Below are 23,336 nucleotides of genomic sequence, written 5' to 3' on the forward strand. Positions count from 1 at the left end.
GGTCCTTCATCCATTTTGAATTTATTTTTGTGTATGTTGTAAGAAAGTGGTCCAGTTTCTTTCTTCTGCATGTTGCTGTCCAGTTCTCCCAAACACCGTTGGCTAAAGAAGCTATCTCTTTTCCATTGGATACCCTTTCCTGCTTTGTCAAAGATTAGTTGGCCATAAATTTGTACGTCCATTTCTGGGTTCTTTTTTCTATTCCGCTGGTCTGTGCGTCTGTTTTTGTGCCAATACCGTACTGTCTTTATGATTGCAGCTATGTAATACAGGCTAAAGTCTGGGATTCTGATGCCTCCAGCTTTGGTTTTCTTTTTCCACATTACTTCAGCTATTCAGGATCTTTTGTGGTTCCGTACAAATTTTAGGATTATTTCTTCTAGCTCTGTGAAGAATGCTGATGCCATTTAGATTGAGATTGCTAGAATGTGTAGATTATTTTGGGTAATATCAACATTTTAACAGATTTGTTCTTCTAATCCATGAGCATGGAATGTTTTCCATTTCTTTGTGTCTTCTTCAATGTCATTCATCAATATTCTATAGTTTTCAGCCAACAGATCTTTTACCTCTTTGGTTAAGTTTATTCCTAGGTAATTTATGGTCCTTGGTGCAATTGAGAATGGGATCAATTCCTTTCTGTTGCTTCATTATTGGTGTATAGAAATGCAACAGATTTGTGTACATTCATTTTATATGCTGAAACTTTGCTGAATTCATGTATCAGCTCTTACCTGTTTTTCGGTGGAGTGTCTCGGATTTTCCATGCAGAGTGTCATGTCATCTGCAAAGAGTGAAAGTTTGACTTCTTGTCTGCCAATTTCGATACATTTTATTTTGCATTGTTGTCTGAATGTTGAGGCTAGGAGTTCTAATACCATGTTAACAACAGGGGTGACAGTGGATATCCCTGTCATGTTCCTGATCTCAGGGGAAAAGCTCTCAGTTTTCCCCATTGTGGATTGTATTAGCTGTGGGCCTTTCATATATGGCTTTTATGATGTTAAGGTATGTTCCTTCTATCCTTACTTTCTTGTTTTTATTACGAAAAGATGCTGTATTTTGTCCAATGCTTTTTCTGCTTCTATTCACAGGAGCATATGGTTCTTATCTTTTCCTCTGTTAATGTGATGTATGATGTTGATTGATTTGTGAATATTGAACCAGACCTACAGCCCAGGAATGAATCCCAGTTGATTATGATGAATAATTCTTTTAATACACTGTTGAAGTCAATTTGCTAGTATCTTGATGAGAATTTTTGCATCCACGTTCATCAGGGATATTGACCTGTAATTCTGCTTTTCAGTGGGGCCTTTGTCTGGTTTGGGCATCAAGGTAATGCTGGCTTCATAGAATGAGTCTGGAGGATTTCCTTCCTTTTCTATTTTTTGGAACAGCTTGAGACTAGGTCTCAACTCCGCTTTAAATGTTTGGTAGAATTCCCCTAGGAAGCAGTCTAACCCCGGACTCCTACTTGTTGGGAGATTTTTGATAACCAGTTCAATTTCTTCACTGCTTGTGGGTCTGTTCAAATTTTCTATTTCTTCCCATTTGAATTTTGGTAGTGTGTGAGTTTCTAGGAATTTGTCCACTTCTTCCAGATTGTCCAGTTTGTTGGCATGTAATTTTTCATAATGTTCTTTAATAATTGTTTGTATTTGTGTGGTGTTGGTTGTGATCTCTCCTCCTTCATTCGTAATTTTATCTATTTGGGTCCTTTCTCTTTTCTTTTTGAGAAGTCAGGCTACAGGGTTATCGATTTTGTTTATTCTCTCAAAAAATCAACTCTTACATTCATTAATCCATTCTAATTTTTTTTTGTTTTTTAAGGTTTTTTTTTTGGATTGTATACTGTTTATTTCTGCTGTAATCTTTATTATTTCTCTCCTTCTTCTGGGTTTGGGCTTTCATTGCTGCTGCCTTTCTAGTTCCTTTAGGTGTGAGGTTAGGTGTATATTTAGGACCTTTCTTGCTTCTTGAAATAGGTCTGAACTGCAATGTATTTTCCTCTTAGGACTGCCTTTGTTGCATCCTAAGGGGTGTGAACTGTCATATTTTCATTTTCATTTACCTGCATATATTTTTTAAATTTTTGTTTAATTTCCTGGTTGATCCATTCATTCTTCAGTAGGAGGTCCTTTAACCTTCATGCATTTGGGGGCTTTCCAAATTTTTTCTTGTGGTTGATTTCAAGCTTCATAACATTGTGATCTGAAAATATGCATGGTATGATCTCAGTCCTTTTATATATTCTGTTTTGTGACCCAGTATGTGATCTATTTTGGAGAATGTCCAAGTGGTCCATCTGGTCCAATGTGTCCTTCAGAGCCATTGTTTCCTTATTGATTTTCTGCCTAGATGCTATGTCCGTTGCTGTAAGTGGAGTACTAAAGTCCCCTTCAAACATGGTATTATTATCTATACATTTATTTCTGTTTGTAATTAAATGATTTATATATTTGGATGCTCTCACATTGGGGACATAGATTTTTACAACTGTTATCTCTTCTTGATGAATAGACCCCTAAATTATGATAAAATGCTATTTTTCATCTCCTATTACAGTCTTTCTTTTAAAATCTGGTTTGTCTGGTATAAGTATGGCTACTCCGGCTTTCTTTTGCCATCCAGTACCATGACACAAGGTTTTCCATTACCTCACTTTCAATCTGCAGTTGTCCTCAGGACTAGAGTCTCTTGTAGGCAGCGTGTAAATGGATCTTTTTTTTTTTTAACCCATGGTGAAACCCTATGTCTTTTCATTGGAGTATTTAGTCCATTTACATCAGAGTGATTGTTGAAAGATACGAATTCAGTGTCATTGTGTTACCTGTAGGCTTCGTGCTTGTGGTGATGTCTCTGGTCCTTTGTAGTCTTTGCCGCTTTCCACTCACAGAGTCACCCTTAGAATCTCCTGCAGGGCTGGTTTAGTGGTCATGAACTCCTTTAGTTATTTTTTTGTCTGGGAAAGCCTTTATCTCTCCTTCAATTATGACAGCCTTGCCAGATAATTGATTCTTACCTGCATATTTTTCCTATGCAGCACATTTAATGTTTCCTACCCTCCCTCCTGGCCTGCCAAGTTTCAGTGGATAGGTCTGTTATGGCCCTTACATGTCTACCCTGGCTCTCATTTCTTCCTGGAATTTCTTTTCAGGAGAATTCTTCCATCTTATAATTTTGGCCTGGTTTCTGTCCTTATGTGTTTTAATAGTTTGTTATATGTCCTGCACCTGTGAGAACTACTATATTTAAAAGGGGTCATACACTGTCCAGGGCCTGGCACTTCAGGAATTGTATTTGGAGTGTCTTGCATGCCCTCCTTTGTTGTGTATTTGGTTGCTGTAACCCACCAAACAGTCTTCTATAATGCTTCTCCTTACTTGCAGTGGTGGATGGTTTAGACCCTCCACCAGGGGTGCTTTGATTTTTCATTGAAGTATCCCTAGAAAGATGAGAGGGCAGGGGACCTAATCCCATACAAAGAAAAAAATGAAAGGTCTGAAAAAAGGACCAAGCAGAGAATCAAAGAAGCTATAAGGCTTAATCCAGAGAGAAAGAAAGGAAAAGAAAGAAGAAGGAGATATAGAAAAACTGTAAAAAAATAAAGTAAAAATGCTTGCCTAAACAGACAAACAAAGCAGAAACATAGAGAAAAGACAAAATATGTATATTTATAAGAATTGACCAATCTGCCCCTCCCCCATTCATGCTCTGTCTCTCTCTGTCCCAAAAAATAAATAAACGTTGAAAAAAAAAATTAAAAAAAAAAAAAAAAAAAAAAGAATTGACCAAAAATCAAATCAGAAACTAAGAGCCTGATTCCAAAGGAAAAAAAAGAAGATGGTTGAAAGAAATGATGAGAAAAGACAAGAGATGGAAAGAAAAGGAAAGACAAAAAGAAAAGAAAAAAGGGCAACAGACTAACATACACAACTGCAGGACAGTTGTCTGTTGGTGTCTGGGACCTACGGCTGTGCTGGTCCGGAGAAGAGGTCATCTGTTTCACTCAGTGTCAGTTCTGCTCCAGTAGATGAGCAGTTTCCGGGCACACAGGGGTGGGGCTTCACATAAGCAGATCACACCTGTGCTGGGGTCTTTTTCCCTGAAGCCCCACCATGTTGGTGATGGGGAAGAAAATGATGACACCCCAATCTCAACCACACTGTTCAGGCAGGCCTCACACAGTAGCGCAGGCAGGTGGCTTGTCTTGCTCCACAGTTCTCCCACACTTCTAGGTGCTCAGCTGGGATTCAAAACCCGATATAGTAATGGATCCTGCGCCAGAGGCACTTGGTTCTGGGGTAGTGCCATTCTGCACTGCTAATATGGCTGACGACTGCAGGGTCTTTTGTCTTTGAGGGTGCAATATATCCCACAGTATTCGACAGAGGGGACTGTTCTCTCCTAGTGTGCCCCTGAGATTGCCACTGCTCTCCTCCTCCCCAGGCACATGCACGTGACAGTGGCTTTGGTCCCGAGAATGGCACACACTTTTGAAAACTCTGGTCTTCAGCTCCTTTGGCTGTTTTCAAAGTAGAGACTGGCACTCTCCATATTTCTTATTCCCCAGTCCACGATCTGGAGGTTTTTCTCTTGTCCTAACTTGCGTTAGGGCAATCCACAGCTTCTCTTTCTCTCCCTTTTTTCTCTCTACGGATCCCTGCCTTCCACGCCCATGCTGTTTTATCTCCCCCAGTTTGCATACAAGCACCTCTGTCCCACTAAGCTGTCTCCCTCCACCTGTGCAGGTTTTTCTGTCACTCCGCAGATAGATTTCCAAGTGTTCTGACCCCAATACAGCTGTGTTTCCGGGATGAGGGAAATCCTCGAACCCTTACTTCTCCACCATCTTAACTCCTAATTGATATCATTTGAAACACTAGAATAACCAGTGCTGTTCTGAAATCAGACCCCCAGGGTTCAAATCTCTCCTTTACAATTTTACAGGTAATTTAACTGAGTACTTTAAGACTCAATTCTTGCAAATCCAAAGAGTGAAGCTTGCCCAAGATTGTTAAATGACACACATCTTGATGTCTCATGATGAAATTCATCCAAGGAAAAAGAGAAAATAATCTAAATCTTCAAAAAGTCATGGGGGGAATAAACTTCACGGTTACTCAAAAGGAAAAAAACTAAATGAGCTTTTTAGTCTCAACCTTGGAAGCTTCAAAAATGTGGAGGGAAAAATCTATCCATGAGAGATATGGGCTGTAGGCCAAAAATCTGTATCTAGAGAAGGTATCATATACAATTTTTTGTTAAAGAAAAACATCAGTATATACAAGTTTTCAAAGGGTATGATCCACATAACAAGTCAGCTTAAACTACTAGAAACTTTCCTTAATCAAACAAGAAAAGCATGGATCAGTGTACTTAAAAAAGATGAAGATGAGGGGCGCCTAGGTGGCTAGGTCGGTTAAGCGTCCGACTTTGGCTCAGGTCACGATCTCACAGTCCGTGGGTTCGAGCACCGCGTCAGGCTCTGGGTTGATGGCTCGGAGCCTGGAGCCTGCTTCCGATTCTGTGTCTCCCTCTCTCTCTGCCCCTCCCCAGTTCATGCTCTGTCCTCTCTGTCCCAAAAATAAATAAAAGTTAAAAAAAAAAAAGATGAAGATGATAATTAATACTTGGTATGCGTGTGTGTGTATGTGTGTGTGTTTTGGAACTTGGGTTCATGTGTTGTACAAGGTAATAGAGTAATTTTATGGGTAATTTTATGGGAAAAACCCAATGCTGGTCTGGTATTAAAGTCCTAAATTATCTCTATGTCATCAAATGAAAAGGGGAAACTTTTCTGGAAAATATTATACATAAATGTGTTGTAACAACATAACACTTAAACATATGTCAAAAATATTCCGTATATAAGAATATCTCAGTAAAATACAATTATATTATACCTCAATTAACATATGACATTTTGGTGTTTAAAAAGAATTGAACTATGGTTGCATTAAATGTTCACTTTTATTCAAAAAATATATATATTGGGGACATAAATGACATATTGTCTAAACACTTGATATATATGATATATATCATTATAGTATGACATACTGTGTATGATAGTTTTAAACACTTCATCTATATGACAAGTGTCATATATATGGTGAAATATATATGACATCTTTAACACACCTCATATATATGATATATGTCATACATATTACGACATATGTATGCCATAATTTAAAACCATTCCTTCTCCAATTAAAATTAGAATTAACAATATGGTGCCTGGGTGGCTTAGTTGTTAAGCATCTGACTTCGGCTCAGGTCATTATCTCACAGTTGGTGAGTTCGAGTTCCACGTCAGGTGAGCTCGTTGCCCCACTTTGGGTGAGCCAGTGCCCTGCTTCAGGTAAAACCACGAGCCCCAGGTGAGCCCAGCTTCTCTCTCTCTTTCTCTCTCTCTCTTTTACTCTCTCTGCTCTTCACTCACTTGCGCCACCTCTCTCTCTAAAACAAAATTAAAAAAAATAACATTCAAATGTTTTCCACAATCTTAAGTATTTGGATATTGAAAAATAGTCCTTGTTTATTTCTCTGATTAAATGAAGAAGAGAACTGTCCTCAATGATTGGTTTGAGGGGTTAAGAAGAATGTAATTTTTCTGTATAATGTGATGAATGGAAAATTTTTGTGTTTCTCTATATGTCTTACATTATTTTCAGTAAACAGAAAAATAAATTAATGAATGTTAATCTAAAAAAAATCTATCTTCCTACATTGAGTTGGTCTGAGAAGAAAAGATAGGGCTCTGATTTCTGATGAGGACAGAAAAGAAAATAAAAAGTTGGATGACCTGAGAAATAAAATCAATACCTTCATCTCTCAACCAAGTTCCTCATTTAATCAACCATGCTGAGGATACACATACTCAAGGAGAATCCTTTAAAAAGATTTATCAAGTTTTATTCCTCGATCTTCATACAATTTTAGATCTCTTAAGTCCCACAAGATACAATGTTAACTTGATTAGCAATGACTTCATCACATATTCCAGTAATCCATATTTCCAACACTTCTTGTCCTGGAAAACCTGATGCAATGAGTGAAATTATGCTAATAAGAGGGTAAATTTACCAATGAAACAATTAATTTCTAATATGATATTTTTCTTGAGATAAAAGATTATTTATACTGTTGTTTGTTTTTGTTTTTTTATTGCAAGAGAAACGTTGTGATTTTCCAGAAATAAAACATGGACTACTACACAATGAATATAACTATAGACGAGACTTTCCAGTATCTGTAGGAAAAAAATATTACTATTCCTGTGACCACAATTTCGTGACAGATAAAAAACAGAACGGGGGATATATTCATTGCACACAAGAAGGATGGTCACCAGCAGTACCGTGCCGCAGTAAGTCAACCTTGTTATGATTGTGTACGTGTAAATATTTCAAAGAGTGGTGTGGGAAGACACATAAGTGAGTACAGTTAAGCCTAATATGACAAAAAGAAGGCCACGGGATGAGTTTTATGAGCAAAACGACCAATGTAAGTTTTTCCTTCTATGAGGAGCTCTTCATAAAAATCACCTTAGAACTAAAAATAGAGGCTTACGAAAATACCTATGTCATTTCCAAATATCTTCATTATAAAAACTGAAGATAAATAATTTAAATACTGATTTTCTTCTTTTGAAACGTTTGGAAGTAGCTTTAGTTTGTCTTAAGTTATAGGTTATTTTTGGATACTTAGGCATGAAAATTTAAATTTTGGACAAATAATTTTTAATTTGCTATTATCATTGAATCTAGGGTTTGACAAATTTGGTTTACTATTTTTATGATTATTAGGACAATGTATTTTTAATTATTTGATAAATGGAGAATATCCATATCCAGCAAAAATGTATTTCCAAGGTGACTCTGTAAGTGTTAACTGCTATGCTGGCTACAGTCTTCAAAATGAGCAGACTGTAATGACCTGTACAGAAGATGACTGGGTGCCTGCTCCCGAATGCATTCCTCTTGGTAAGTACATGGTCACTAGTCAGAAAACAGTAAAAGAACTACAAAGAAGGAACGTGTAAAGTAGGGTGACACCAGCAAGAGAACGAGGGGGATGTGGCAGAGAAGGAGGAAACTAGGCTTGCCTCATCCCATGAGGATAACTATCAAATCATCCTAAATCAACCTGAAGACTGGCAGAACAAATTGTGCAACCAATCCTAGAGAACAGTCCACATCAGAGAAGTAAGATGTACAGAGATTCAGTTTTCCCTCCCAAACTGAGGAGAAATGGACTGTACCACTGAGGTAGGAAAGGAGTAGTGGTCACAGAGAAGGGTGAGAGACAGTCTGACACACAGAGGAGCCAACAGGTAAAACGAATCCCCAAACCAACTGGCTTGGAAAGTGAAAGGGGCCAAATGTTGTGAGTTCCTGCAGCCAGTGGGGCTTAAAGCCTAGGGTTTTAAAGGTCAGTGTACTAAGTTCTGAGAGAGTTCAAAGGGCATTGGGGCTGTTCTTGGAGAAAAGGCAAGCAAAGAGCCTGTGGACATACAGCATGGAAAGAGCAATCTGAAGAGCACTGGGAGCACACAGTGGGGAGATTATTTGCTCACCTGGGAGCATGTTGCAGAAAGGCAGCATTCACAGAGACCCACAGGAGCTGACAGGTGCCATTTCCCTCCCCTACCCATTAGCATAAACACAGGGTCAACTGTGGGAATCTGTACAGGGCCCACACTTGCTATCTACCTTCTTACACCAAGCTCCACTTGCCCATGCTCCAATGGAACCATCCTTCCCAGTTACACTTGCCTCAGACCCAGAGCAGGTAGCCCCCAACCCCAAAACACCAGACCAAATCCCTGCCCACACCTCATCTCCCAACCTGGGGATTTTGGAAGCCTTGATTCCAGCAGCAGTGGTGAGAAGTCTCATGTCACAAGCAGACCAGAGTGCACCAAGTTAAAACTCCCCACATTCAAGCCAGAGACCAACCACTGCCAACAAAGAGGCAAAGAGAGCCTCTATAGATGAGGGGCATGAAGCACAAAGCGATCAGGACACAAGAGCAGTGTGAACACAGCACACATTGGAGACACTCCCTGAAGTGCCAGGCCCTGGGGAACAGGGATCACAACACCTCAGGGCACGACAGAACCTCTTTTTCATAAGGCCATTACCCCAAAAATGGGAGAGGTAGCTGAATTTCCTACACGCAGAAGCGGGCACAGAAACTTAAATGAGAAAACGGAAGAATTTGTCCCAAGTGAAAGAGCAGTACAAGGCCAATGCCGGAGCTCTAAGTGAAACAGATAGAAGTAACATGCTTAATAGAGAATTTAACATAATAACTATAATGATACTCACTGGACTTGAGAAAAATTCGAAGATATGAGTAAGACCCTAATACAGAGATAAGGAATTACATAGCAGAGAGAAAGGATTCAATAAACAAAATTAGAAACACACTTGATGGAATGAACAGCATAGTGGAAGAAGAAGAGGCATTAATTAATGACTTAGAAGACATAGTAATGAAAAGTAATCAAGCTGAACAGAAGGGAGAAAAAAGAATTATGCAAAGGAGGATCGATTTAGGGAAGTCGGTGATGCCATCAAACATAACAACATTCTTATTAGGGGTGTCCCAGAAGAAGAAGAAAGGAAAAAGGGACCAGAAAATTTATTTGAAGAATAGCAGAAAAGTTCCCTAATCTGGAAGGAGGAAACAGATATCCAGATACACGAGGAGGCACAAAGAATCCCCAACAAAATCAACAAAAGCAAACCCACACCAAGATACATGGTAACTAAACTGGCAGAACATAACAATATAGAAAACGTTGTAAAAACAACAAGAGAAAAAAAAAGACAGTCACATACAAGGAAAAACCCATACGGCAACTAAGGCACTTTTCAGCACAAACTTTCCAGGCCAGAAGGAAGTGGCATGATATATTCAAAGTGATGAATGGGAAACATACTCTATCCAGTCAAGAATACTCTACCCAGCAAAGCCAATATTCAAAATGGAAGGAGAGATAAAGAGTTTCCCGGGCAAATAAAAACCAATGCAGGTCAAGACCATTAAATCAGCCTTGCAAGAAATATTAAAGGCGAATCAGAGTAGAAAGGAGAGACCAAATGTGTCAGTATCAAGGTAGGAAACACAAAAGCAATAAAAATGAATATTTCTGTAAAACAAATTTCTGTCAAGGAACTCACAAAATAAACGGATGTAAAATATCACACCATATGCCTGAGGAAGAGAGAAGTAAAGTTTGGGTTCAAAGTTAAATGACCACCAACTTAATACAGACTGCTATATGCAACACATGTTATATACAAACCTAATGATGACCAAAAGGAAAACCACAATAAATATGCAAGGAATAAAGATAAAGGTATCCAATATATCATTAAAAAATCATCTAACCATGAAAGAAAGACCAGAAATGATCAGAGAAAATCTTCAGGAACAACCATAAATCAGGCAATAAAATAGCAATAAATGCATATCTATAAAAAAATGCTTTGAATGTAAATATACTATATGCTCCAATGAAAAGACACAGGGTGACAGAATGAATAAAACAAGACCCATCTCTTTCCTGCCTACAAAAAAAACCCCACATTTTAGAGCAAAACACACCTGCAGATTGAAAGTGAAGGGACGTAGAATATATTGTGCAAATGGATGTCAAAAGAAAGCAGGAGTACCAATAATTATATTGGACAAAGTAGACTTTGAAACAAAGCATGTAATAAGAGACAAAGAAGGACACTATATAATAATAAAGGGGACAATCCAACAAGAAGAGGTAACGATTGTGAATATTTATGTACCCAACATGTGAGCTCCTCAATACATGAATGTTAATAACAAATAGCAAAGAATGACTCAATCATAATAAACAATAGTAGGGGATTTTAACACACCAATTCCATTAATGGACAAGATCGTCTAAACCAAAAATCAACAAGGAAACAATGCCTTTAGACACACTGGAACAGATATATTTAACAGATATATTGAGAACATTCCATCTTAAAACAGCCAAATATACATGCTTTTCAAGTGTACATGGAACATTCTGCAGAATAAAACACATATTAGGCCACAAAACAAGTGTCAACAAATTGAAAAAGATCTAAATCACACCATGCAACACATCTGAACACAATGCAATGAAACTAGGAGTCAGCCACAAGAAAAAATGTGAAGATCACAAACAGATGGAAGTTAAATAACATGCTAACACTGAATGGGTCAACCAGAAAATAAAAGAAAAAAAACAAAAAGGTACATGGAAACTAGTGAAAATGAAAACACAACTGTTCAAAACCTGTGGGATGCAGCAAAACCGATTCTAAGAGGGACGTTTATAGCAATACACATCTACTGAAGAAGCAAGAAAAAAAATCTAATAAACAACCTAACCTGATGACTAAGGAAGTTAGAAAAACAACAAACAAAAACCCAAAAAGCAGAAGGAAGGAAATAAAAAGGATTAGAGCATGTATCCGGTTTGAGCAATTCCCTGGCTGTCATTTCTTCCTGGAATTTCTTTTCAGGAGAATTTCGTTTCATCGTTTTGGCCTGGTTTCTGTATTTTATGTGTTTTAATAGTTTGTTTTATGTCCTGCACCTTGAGACCTACTATATTAAAAAGGAGTCCTACACTGTCCAGGGCCTGGGACTTCAGGAAGTGTTTTTGGAATGTGTTGCATGCACTGTGTTGTTGTTGCGTATTTGGCTGCGCTATCCCACTAGCCAGGTCTTCCTTACTCTTGGTGGTGGATTGTTTAGACACCATCTTAGACATTCCACCATTTAGACATTCCACCAGGTGCTTTTATTTGTTCATTGAAGCAACTGTGGAAAGAAGGAAAAAGACCGGGACCTGATCCCGTACAAAGAGAAAAATGGAAGAGGCAAATAAAAGACCAAGCAGAGAATCAAAGAAACTATAGGGCTTAATCCAGAAAGAGAGAAAGGCAAATAAAGAAGAAGGAGATATAAAAAAGGTGTGAAAGAATAGAATTAAAATGCCTGATTACACAGACAAACGAAGCAGAGAAAAAAAAGATATATAGAAATATACAGAGAGAGAGAGAGAGAGAGAGAGAGATGACTTGACCAAAAATCAGGGACGCCTGGGTGGTTCAGTCGGTTGAGCGTCCAATGTCAACTCAGGTCATGATCTCATGGTTTGTGAGTTCGAGCCCCACATCGGGCTCTGTGCTGATAGCTCAAAGCCTGGAGCCTGCTTCAGATTCTGCGTCTCCCTCTCCCTCTGCCCCTCCCCTGCTCATGTTCGGTCTCTCTCACTCTCAAAAAGAAACATTAAAAAAATGTCTTTTAATCAAATCAGAGAATATGAGCTTGATTCCAAAGGAAAAAAAAAAGGTTAGAAAGAAAAACAAAGAAAAGCAAAGAAAACAAAGGGCAACAAAGTAGCGTACAAAACCACAGGACAGTAGTCTGTTGATACCTGGGACCATCTCTGCTGGTCTGGAGGAGAGGTTGTCTGGTTCATCCAGTGTGAGTCCTGCTCCAGTAGATAAGCAGTTGCCAGGCACAGCAGGGTAGGGTTTCCTGTCACCAGGCCCTGCCTCCATTAGGAGCCACTGTCCTGTTCCTTGTAGACCCACCACGTTGGCAATGGGGAGAAAAATGGCGATACCCCAGTCTCTCCTCCCTGGACTGTGTTTCTCAAACCTTGCTGTTCAGGGACGCCTGGGTGGCTCAGTCGGTTGAGCGTCCTACTTCGGCTCAGGTCATGATCTTGCGGTCCGTGAGTCCGAGCCCCACGTCGGGCTCTGTGCTGACAGCTCAGAGCCTGGAGCCTGTTTCGGATTCTGTGTCTCCATCTCTCTCTGAACCTCCCCCATTCATGCTCGCTCTCTCTCTGTCTCAAAAATCAATCAAGGTTAAAAAAAATTAAAAAAACAAACAAACAAAAAACAAAACCAAAACCTCGCTGTTCAGGCACCCCTCACAGAGTAGCACAGGCAGGTAGTTTGCTCTGCTCCACAGTTCTCCTGTGCCTCCTAGGTGCTAGGCTGAGATTCAAAATCCCATGTCTTCAAGGATCATGTACCACATGGACCCAATTCTGGGATAGTGCCACTCCACCCTGCAGATATGGCTGGTGCCTGCCGGGTCTTTAGTCCTTAGGGGAACAATATACATTTTTCCCATAGTACTCAAAGGAGGGGACTGTTCTTTCCCAGTGCACCCCTGATATCTCTACCCGCCCTGGGGCTGACTCCTCTCCCCCCACCCCCACCCCCCCAGGCGTGTGCACACAGCAGTGTCTCTGGTCCAGAGAATGCCACACACTTTTGAAAACTCTTATCTTCAGCTCCTAAGGCTATTTGCAAAGCAGAGACTGACATTTTCCATATTTCTTGTTCCCCAGTTTGTGGTCTGGAAAAGGTCTTTCTCTTGTCCTAACACAATGCCACAATCCACAGCTTCTATTTCTCTCCCTTTTGTCTGTCCACAGAAGGGGATCCCTCCCCTCTGTACCCATGCTGTTTTATCTCTCCCAAATCACATACACACATGTCTGTCACACCAAGCTGTCTCCCTCCACGTGTGCAGATTTTTCTGTCACTCTGCAGATAGACTTCCTGGGTGTTCCAAGTGTTCTGACCCCAAAACAGCTGTGTTTGAAGGACAAGTGAAGTCTTGGTCCCCCTACTTCTCCCCCATCTTAACTCCTAACTGATATCCTTTGAAAACCCATAATAGGTGGATAACCAGATTTGTTCTAAAATCAGACCACCAGGGTTCAAATCTCTCCTTTACAATTTTACACCAATGTATTTGAGTTCTTTAAGACTCTATTCTTGCAAATCCAAACACTGAAGTTTGCGCAAGGTAGAATGATTGTTAAATGACACTCATCTGGGATGTATCATGATGAAATTGATCATACAAGGATAAAGAGAAGTTAATCTAAATTGTCAGAGTAGTGGAGAAAAATACCTAGAAGGTTACTGAAATGGAATGCCATTACTGAAATGGAATAAGACTAAATGAACACTTGATCTCAATATTGGAAGCTTCAAAAATGTGGTGGAAAAAAATTTATCAATGAGAGCTATAAACTGGAGGCCAAGAACCTATATCTAGAGAAGGTATCATATACAAATCTTTACTAAAGAAAAACATCAGTATATTCACGTATTCAAGGTGTATAATCTACATAAGTCTGCTGAAACTACTGGAAACTTTAATCAAACAAGAAAGAAAGTGTTATCAGTGTACTTTAGAAGGATGAAGATGAGGGGCACCTCGGTGGCTCAGTCAGATAAGCGTCTGACTTCAGCTCAGGTCACGGTTTCTGGGTTTGAGCCCCACATCTGTGGGGCTATCTGTGCTGACAGCTTGGAGCCTGGAGCCTGCTTCAGGCTCCCTCTCTCTCTGCCCCTCCCCTGCTCATGCTCTGTCTCTCTCTCTCTCTCTCTCAAAATAAATAAATAAACCTTGAAAAAAAAAAGGAGGATGAAGATGATAATGAATACTTGGGGTGTGTGTGTGTGTGTGTGTGTGTGTGTGTGTGTGTGTGTGTGTTTGGAACTTTTTTTCGTGTGTTGCACAACAGTTCTTGTAATAGAATCATTTTATGGGGAAAAAACTAATACTGGTATGGTATTAAAAGTACTAGATTATCTCTAAATCATCAAATGAAAACGGAAATTTTTTCTGGGAAATACTATATATAAATGTGTTATAAACAGCATAACACTTAAAACATGTGTCAAAAATATTCCATATATAAGAAACTCAATAAAATGCAATTATATTATACCTCAATTAAAATACGACATTTTGGTGTTTAAAAAGTATTGAACTATGGTTGCATTAAATGTTCACTTGTATTCAAAAATATATATATTATGATATATATGACATGTTATAAACACCTCATATATACGATGTGTACATGTTACAACATATGCCACATTATATATGATATATATGTCATATATGTGTGCCATATAAACCTTATATACTATGACATACTATGAATGACATTTTAAATCACCTCATGTACATAATATATGTTATATATATTCTGAGACACATGTGACATACTTTAAAACACCGCATTCTCCAATTAATATTAGAAATAACAATCAAATGTTTACTGTAATCTTAACTATTTGAATATTAAGAAATAGTCCTAGTTCATTTGTCTGATTAAATGAAAACTTTCCTTGATGATTATTTTCAGGCATTAATTAGAAGTTAGTTTTCTGTGTAATGTGATGAATGGAAAATGTGTTTCTCTATATTTCTTACACTATTTGAATAAATAGAAAAGTAAATTAATGAATGTTTATCTAAAAAAAATCAAACTATTTCCCTACACTGAGTTGGTCTGAGAAGAAAAGGTAGGGCTCTGATTTCTGATGAGAGCAGAAAAGAAAATAAAGAAGACAGATGATCTTAGGAATAAAATCAATACTTTCATCTCTCAATCAAGTTGCTCATTTACATACCAGGGCTAGGATATACATAGTCGGTAGATCATATACATACCCAAATAGATCTATAGAGTTTTATTTATGAAGAGTCTTCATACAAGTTTATATATCATATGACCCACAAGATATAATTTTTTTTTTAATTTTTTTTTTCAACGTTTATTTATTTTTGGGACAGAGAGAGACAGAGCACAAACGGGGGAGGGGCAGAGAGAGAGGGAGATGCAGAATCGGAAACAGGCTCCAGGCTCTGAGCCATCAGCCCAGAGCCCGACGCGGGGCTCGAACTCACGGACCGCGAGATCGTGACCTGGCTGAAGTCGGACGCTTAACCGACTGCGCCACCCAGGCGCCCCTTTTTTTTTTTTTTTTTAATTTTTTTTTCAAAGATATAATTTTAACTTCATTAGCGTATCCCAGTCATCTGAATTTTATAACTTCTCTTGTCCTAGAAAACCTGATGCAATGAGTGAAATTAGACTAATAAGAGGACATAATTCACCAGTGAAACAATTCATTTCCCATCTGATTTTTTTCTTAAGGTAAAACATCATTTATACTGTGTTTGTTTGTTTTGTTTTTATTGCAAGGGAATCGTTGTGATTTTCCAGAAATAAAACATGGTAGTCTACACCATGAAAGTAACTATAGACAAAACTTTCCAGTACGCGTAGGAGAAAAATATTGGTATTCCTGTGATCAAAATTTTGTGACTGTTTCACAAAAGCCCTGGGAACATATTCATTGCACACAAGAAGGATGGTCACCAGAAGTACCATGCCGCAGTAAGTCAACCTTTATAATTGTATATGTATAAATATTTCAAATAGTAGAGGGGGGAAAACACATAAGTGAATACAATTAAGCTTAGTATCACTAACATAAGGCCAAAGGATGAATGTTATGAGCAAAAATACCAATATAACTTTTTCCTTTTATGAAGAGTTCTTCATAAAAATCACACTAAAGATAAAGATAGAGGCTTTCTGAAAATAACTATATCATTTACAAGGACTTAATTATAAACCTGAAGATAAATAATATTTAACAGTGATTTTTTTCCCCAGCATTTGGTAGTAGCTTTAATTTTGGATACTTATGCATTAGAGTTTAAATTTTGTAGAAATAATTTTTAATTGGCTATTTTCACTGAACTTATGGGTTTTAAACAATTTTTGTTTCTTATTTTCATTATTTTTAGGACAATGTATCTTCAATCATTTGAAAAATGGAGAGTATCCAAAACAAGGAGTTAAATATTTACAAGGTGAAAATGTAAGCGTTAACTGCAATTCTGGCCACAGTCTTCAAAATGAGCAGACTGTAATGACCTGTACAGAGGATGGCTGGTTCCCTCCTCCTGAATGCATTCCTCTCAGTAAGTAAATGATCTGAGATCCCAGTGTATTATGGTTTTCTAACCCTCATCTATATTGACTGTAACAAAATATTTATAACAACTTTCTTATCTCCCCTATGGAACTACTTAGTTTTATATTTTCCCAAGTGTGTATGAGTGGATATACAAATTTCTTGATACATGTATAGCAAAATAAATGTTTACTGATAGGCATTAGTCAAGAAAACAGTAATGGAAGTACAAGGAAGAAACCTCTAATATAGGGTGACACAAGAGGAAGGAGGTAGATGTGGCGGTGTAGGAGGATCCTAGGCTTACCTCATCCCATGAATACACCTAGATAACTATCAAATCGTCCTAAATACCCTAGAAATTAACCTAAAGACCAGCAGAACAAATTCTGCAACGGAAGGTAGAGAACAAGCCACGTCAATGAAGTAAGATGTGTAGAGATTCAGTTTTCTTCCCCAAACCGAGAAGAAACAGATTGTGAACACTGAGGTGGGAAAGGAGTAGTGGTCAGAGGGAATGGTGAGAGACAGACTGAAACACAGGTGAGCACACACGAGAAAACAAATCTCCATAGCAATTGGTTTGGAAAGGGAGAGGGGCCAAATTTTGTGAGCTTTGCAAGCAGTGGGGCTTAAAGCCTAGGGTATTATAAGGACAGTGTACTTGGCCCTGGGAGAGTTCAAACAGCATTGAGGCTGCTCTTGGAGAAAAGGCAAGCAAAGAGCCTGTGGATATACAGCATGGAAACAGCAATCGGAAGAGCACTTGGAGAACACAGTGGGGAGGTTATTTGCTCACCTTGGACAATATTGCAGAAAGGCAGCCTTCACAGAGACCCCTCTGGGAACAAAGGAACTGGTAGGTACCATTTCCCTCCCCTGCCCTTCAGCATATAGACATGGTCACCTTTGGGAACCAGCACAGGACCCACACTTGCTCTCTAACTTGCTTCTACCAAGCCCTGCCTCCCCATGCTCCAGTGGAATCACCCTTCCCAGTCACACTTGGCCTCAGTCCCAGCACAGGTGGCCCCCAACCCCAAAAGCCCAGACCAAATCCCTGCCCACACCTCATCTCCCAACCTGGGTGTTTGGGGTGCCATGTTTCCAGCAGCAGTGGTGAGAAGTCTCATCTCACAAGCAGACCAGAGCACACCAAGTTAAAACTCACCACATTCAGGCCAGAGACCAAACACTGCCCACACAGGCAAAGAGAGCCTCTGCAGATGAGGGGCATGAAGGACAAAGCGATCAGGACACAAGAGCAGTGTGAACACACCACACATTGGAGACACTCCCTGAAGTGCCAGGCCCTGGGGAACAGGGATTGCGACACCTCAGGGCACGACAGAACCTCTTTTTCATAAGGCCATTAGCCTCAAGAACAGGAGAAGTAGCTGACTTTCCTAATACAGAGAAGCAGGCACAGAAACTTAGACAAAATGCGAAAACAGAAGAATGATCTGTGAAAGATGAAAGATCTGTACAAGGCCAATGCCAGAGATCTAAGTGAAACAGATATAGGTAACATGCCTAATAGAAATTTAAAGTAAAAATTATGAAGATACTCACTGGACTTGACAAAAAAAGTGGAAGACATGAGTGAGACTCTTAATAAAGAGATAAGGAATGACATAGCAGAGATAAAGGATTCACCAAACAAAATTAGAAGCACACTTGATGGAATGAACAGCAGGCTGGAATAAGAAGAGGAACAAATTAATGACATAGAAGACCGTGTAATGGAAAGTAATCAAGCCAAACAAAGAGAAAAAAGAATGGTGCAAAATAAGAATACATTCAGGGGAGTCAGTGACTCCATCAAACATAACAACATTCATATTAGTGTAGTCCCAGAAGAAGAAGAAAGAAAAAACATGGCAGAAAATTTATTTGAAGAATTAATAGCAGAAAATTTCCCTAATGTGGAAGGAGGAAACAGATATCCAGATACAGAAGGCAGAGAACCCCCAATAAAATCAACCAATGCAAACCACACCAAGACATATTGTAACTAAATTGGCAAAACATAGGGCTATAGAAAAAATTATAATAGCAAGACAAAAAAAAAAAAGGCAGTCACATGCAAGGGAAAACCCATAAGGCCATGAGAGCATTTTTCAGCACAAACTTTCCAAGCCAGAAGGGAGTGGAATGATATATTCAAAGTGCTGAATGGGAAATATACTCTATCCAGCCAAGAATATTCCATCTAGCAAGGCTATTATTCATAATAGGAGAGTTTCCAAGACACACAAAACCAGTGAAGTTCATGACCACTAAACCAGACCTGCAAGAAATATTAAGGAGGACTCTTAGAGTGGAGAGGAGAGACCAAAAGTGACAGTATGAAGGTAGGAAACACAAAAGCACTCAAGATGAATATTTCTGGAAACAAATTTCAGTCAAGGAACTCACAAAATGAAAGGATGTAACATATAACATATGACACCATATATCTGGAGAAGAGAGGAGTAATGTTTGGGTTTAAACTTATGACCACCAACTTAATATAGACTGCTATATACAAAAAATGTTATATACAAACCTAATGGTGACCACAAATCAAACATCAGTAATGAATATGCAAAGAATAAAGAGAGAGAAATGCAAAATATCACTAAAAAAAACCCCATCAAACCATGAAAGAGAGAAAGAGAAGAAATGATCAGAGAAAATCTTCAGAAACAACCACAAAACAAGTAATACAATGAAAATAAATGCATATCAAAAATTATTTTGAATGTATGTGGTTTAAATGCTCTAATCAAAAGACATAGGGTGACGGAATGAAAAAAACAAGACCCATCTCTATACTGCCTACAGAAGAATCATTTTGGACAAAAAGACAACTACAGATTCACTGGAGATTGACAGTGAGGGGATGTAGAATATTTATTGTGCAAATGGATGTGAAAAGAAGTTGGAGTAGCAATACTTATATTGAAGAAAGTAGACTTTAAAACAAAGAATGTAATAAGAGACATAGAAGGACACTACATAATAATAAAGGGGACGCCCCAACAAGAAGATACAACTTTTATGTTGTGGAGTCACAAGTTGGCTGTATAAATATTACATGCCTCAACAAATTCAAAAAGATCAAAGTCACACCATGAATCTTGTCAGAACACAGTGCTATGAAACTATAAGTCAACCACACACACACACACACACACACACACACACACACAAATCTGAAAAGGACACAAATACACGGAAGTGAAAATACACGCTATTAAACAATGAATGGGTCAACCAGGAAATAAAAGGAAAAAAAAAATACATAAACAAGTGAAAATGAAAACATAACAGTTCAAAGCCTGTGGGATGCAGCAAAACTGTTCTAAGAGGGAAATTATCGTAATACAGGTCTACCTCAAGAAGCAAGAAAACAAATCAAATAAACAACCTAACCTGGCACTTAAGCTAGAAATCAACAACAAACAAAACACCAAAAAGCAGAAGGAAGGAAATAATAAAGATTAGAGCCGAAATAAATGATATAGAAACCAGAAAAACGACAGAGCAGATCGAAGAAAACAGGAGCAGATTCTTTGAAACAATTAATAAAATGACAAACTGCTAGCCAGACTTATCAAGTAGAAAAGAGAAAGGACCCAGATAAATAAAATCACAAATAAGAGAGGAGAAATAACAACCAACACCACAGAAATACAAACAACTATAAGAGAATATTGTGAAAAACTATATGCCAACAAACTGGACAATCTGGAATAAATGGATACTCCTAGAAACATAAACCTACCAAAACTGAAACAGGAACAAATACTGAACAGGAACAAAAACTGATACATGAATTCAGCAAAGTCGCAGGATACAAAATCAATGTACAGAAATCAGTTGCATTCTTATACACTAATAATGAAGCAATAGAAAGACAAATAAAGAAACTGATCCCATTCACAATTGCACCAAGAAGCATAAAATACCTAGGAATAAACCTAACCAAAGATGTAAAAGATCTGTATGTTGAAAACTATAGAAAGCTTATGAAGGAAATTGAAGAGGATATAAAGAAATGGAAAAACATTCCATGCTCATGGATTGGAAGAATAAATATTGTCAAAATGTCAATACTACCCAAAGCTATCTACACATTCAATGCAATCTCAATCAAAATTGCACCAACATTCTTCTCGAAGCTAGAACAAGCAATCCTAAAATGTGTATGGAACAATAAAAGACCCCAAATAGCCAAAGTAATATTGAAGAAGAAGACCAAAGCGGGAGGCATCACAATCCCAGACTTCAGCCTCTACTACAAAGCTGTAATCATCAAGACAGCATGGTATTGGCACAAAAACAGACACATAGACCAACGGAAGAGAATAGAAACCCCAGAACTAGACCCACGAACATATGGCCAACTAATCTTTAACAAAGCAGGAAAGAATATCCAATGGAAAAAAGGCAATCTCTTTAACAAACGGTGCTGGGAGAACTGGACAGCAACATGAAGAAGGATGAAACTAGACCACTTTCTTACACCACTCACAGAAATAAATTCAAAATGGATAAAGGACCTGAATATGAGACAAGAAACCATCAAAACCCTAGAGGAGAAAGCAGGAAAAGACCTCTCTGACCTCAGCTGCAGCAATTTCTTACTTGACACATCTCCAAAGGCAAGGGAATTAAAAGCAAAAATTAACTATTGGGACCTCATGAAGATAAAAAAGCTTCTGCACTGCAAAGGAAATAATCAACAAAACGAAAAGGCAACCAACGGAATGGGAAAAGATATTTGCAAATGGCATATCGGACAAAGGCTAGTATCCAAAATCTATAAAGAACTCACCAAACTCCACACCCGAAAAACAAATAATCCAGTAAAGAAATGGGCAGAAAACATGAATAGACACTTCTCTAAAGAAGACATCCTGACGGCCAACAGGCACATGAAAGATGCTCAGTGTCGCTCCTCATCAGGAAAATACAAATCAAAACCACACTCAGATACCACCTCATGCCAGTCAGAGTGGCTAAAATGAACAAGTCAGGAGACTATAGATGTTGGCAAGGATGTGGAGAAATGGGAACCTTCTTGCACTGTTGGTGGGAATGCAAACTGGTGCAGCCGCTCTGGAAAACAGTGTGGAGGTTCCTCAAAAAATTAAAAATACATCTACCCCATGACCCAGCAATAGCACTGCTAGGAATTTACCCAAGGGATACAGGAGTGCTGATGCAGAGGGGCACTTGTACCCCAATGTTTATAGCAGCACTCTCAACAATAGCCAAATTATGGAAAGAGCCTAAATGTCCCCAACTGATGAATGGATAAAGAAATTGTGGTTTATACACACAATGGAATACTTACTATGTGGCAATGAGAAAGAATGAAATATGGCCTTTTGTAGCAACGTGGATGGAACTGGAGAATGTTATGCTAAGTGAAATAAGTCATACAGAGAAAGACAGATACCATATGTTTTCACTCTTATGTGGATCCTGAGAAACTTAACAGAAGACCATGGGGGAGGGGAAGGAAAAAAAAAAGGTTAGAGAGGGAAGGAGCCAAAACATAAGAGACTCTTAAAAACTGAGAACAAACTGAGGGTTGATGGTGGGTGTGAGGGAAGGGAGGGTGGGGAGGTAATGGGTATTGAGGAAGGCACCTGTTGGGATGAGCACTGGGTGTTGTATGGAAACCAATTTGTCAATAAATTTCATATTAAAAAAAAAAGCATTTGGGAGTTCCCCAAATAAACCTTCCCATGTTTATATTCAAAAAAAAAAGGAAGAAAGAAAGAAAATTGAACAGATCAATTACCAGCAATAAATAAATAAATAAATAAATAAATAAATAAATAAATAAATAGTTAATGCCTATTCTCAAACTACTCCAAAAAAAAAAAAAAAGGAAAAGAAGGAAAACTCCCAAATTCATTCTATGAAGCAGCACTACCCTGATACCAAGCCAGATACAGCCACCACAAAATAAGAGAACTATAGTATATGTCAATATTTCTGATGAATATAGATGCAAAAATGCATAACAAATACTAGCAATCTGAATCCAACAATAAATTTTAAAAAATTATTCCCCACAATCAAGTCATGTCTGTTCACGACTTATACCCGGTGATTTCTTCCTGAGTTGCAAGCATGGTTCAATATTCACAAACCAATCAATGTGTGATACATCACATCAATCAAATCACATCAATAAAAGAAAAGATGAAAACCATATGATCATTTTAACATATACCAAAAAAACCATTTGACTAAGTATAACATCTATTCGTGATAAAAGATCTTAACAAAGTAGGGTTAGAGGGGACATATCTTAACATAATAAAGGCTATACATGAAAAACCCACAGCAAACATCATCTTTAATGGGGGAAAATTATGAGCTTTCTTCCCCAGGTCAGGAACAAGACAAGACATAAGACGAGGAGGTCTACTCTTCCACTTTTACTCAATAAAGTACTGAAAGTCCTAGCCACAGCAACTAGAACAA

General features: G+C 38.3%; 1 protein-coding gene across 7 annotated transcripts in view; it reads left to right on the forward strand.

The window, feature by feature from the left end:
• Positions 1 to 23,336, forward strand: part of LOC147572500 (complement factor H-like) — a 154,678-nt gene that overhangs the window by 58,413 nt on the left and 72,929 nt on the right. For 6 of the 7 annotated variants that reach the window (XM_086693399.1, XM_086693403.1, XM_086693404.1 and 3 more), the window contains 3 exons: positions 7,184 to 7,378; positions 16,067 to 16,261; positions 16,678 to 16,854. In XM_086693399.1, the coding sequence (XP_086549525.1) occupies positions 7,184 to 7,378; positions 16,067 to 16,261; positions 16,678 to 16,854 (567 nt within the window). The remainder of the gene's footprint in view (positions 1 to 7,183; positions 7,379 to 16,066; positions 16,262 to 16,677; positions 16,855 to 23,336) is intronic. The other variant, XM_086693400.1, reaches the window with a different exon arrangement.

This window comes from Puma concolor, chromosome E4, assembly GCF_028749965.1.
Source record: "Puma concolor isolate L17-30 chromosome E4, mPumCon1.1.hap2, whole genome shotgun sequence".
Classification (NCBI taxonomy): Eukaryota; Metazoa; Chordata; class Mammalia; order Carnivora; family Felidae; genus Puma; species Puma concolor.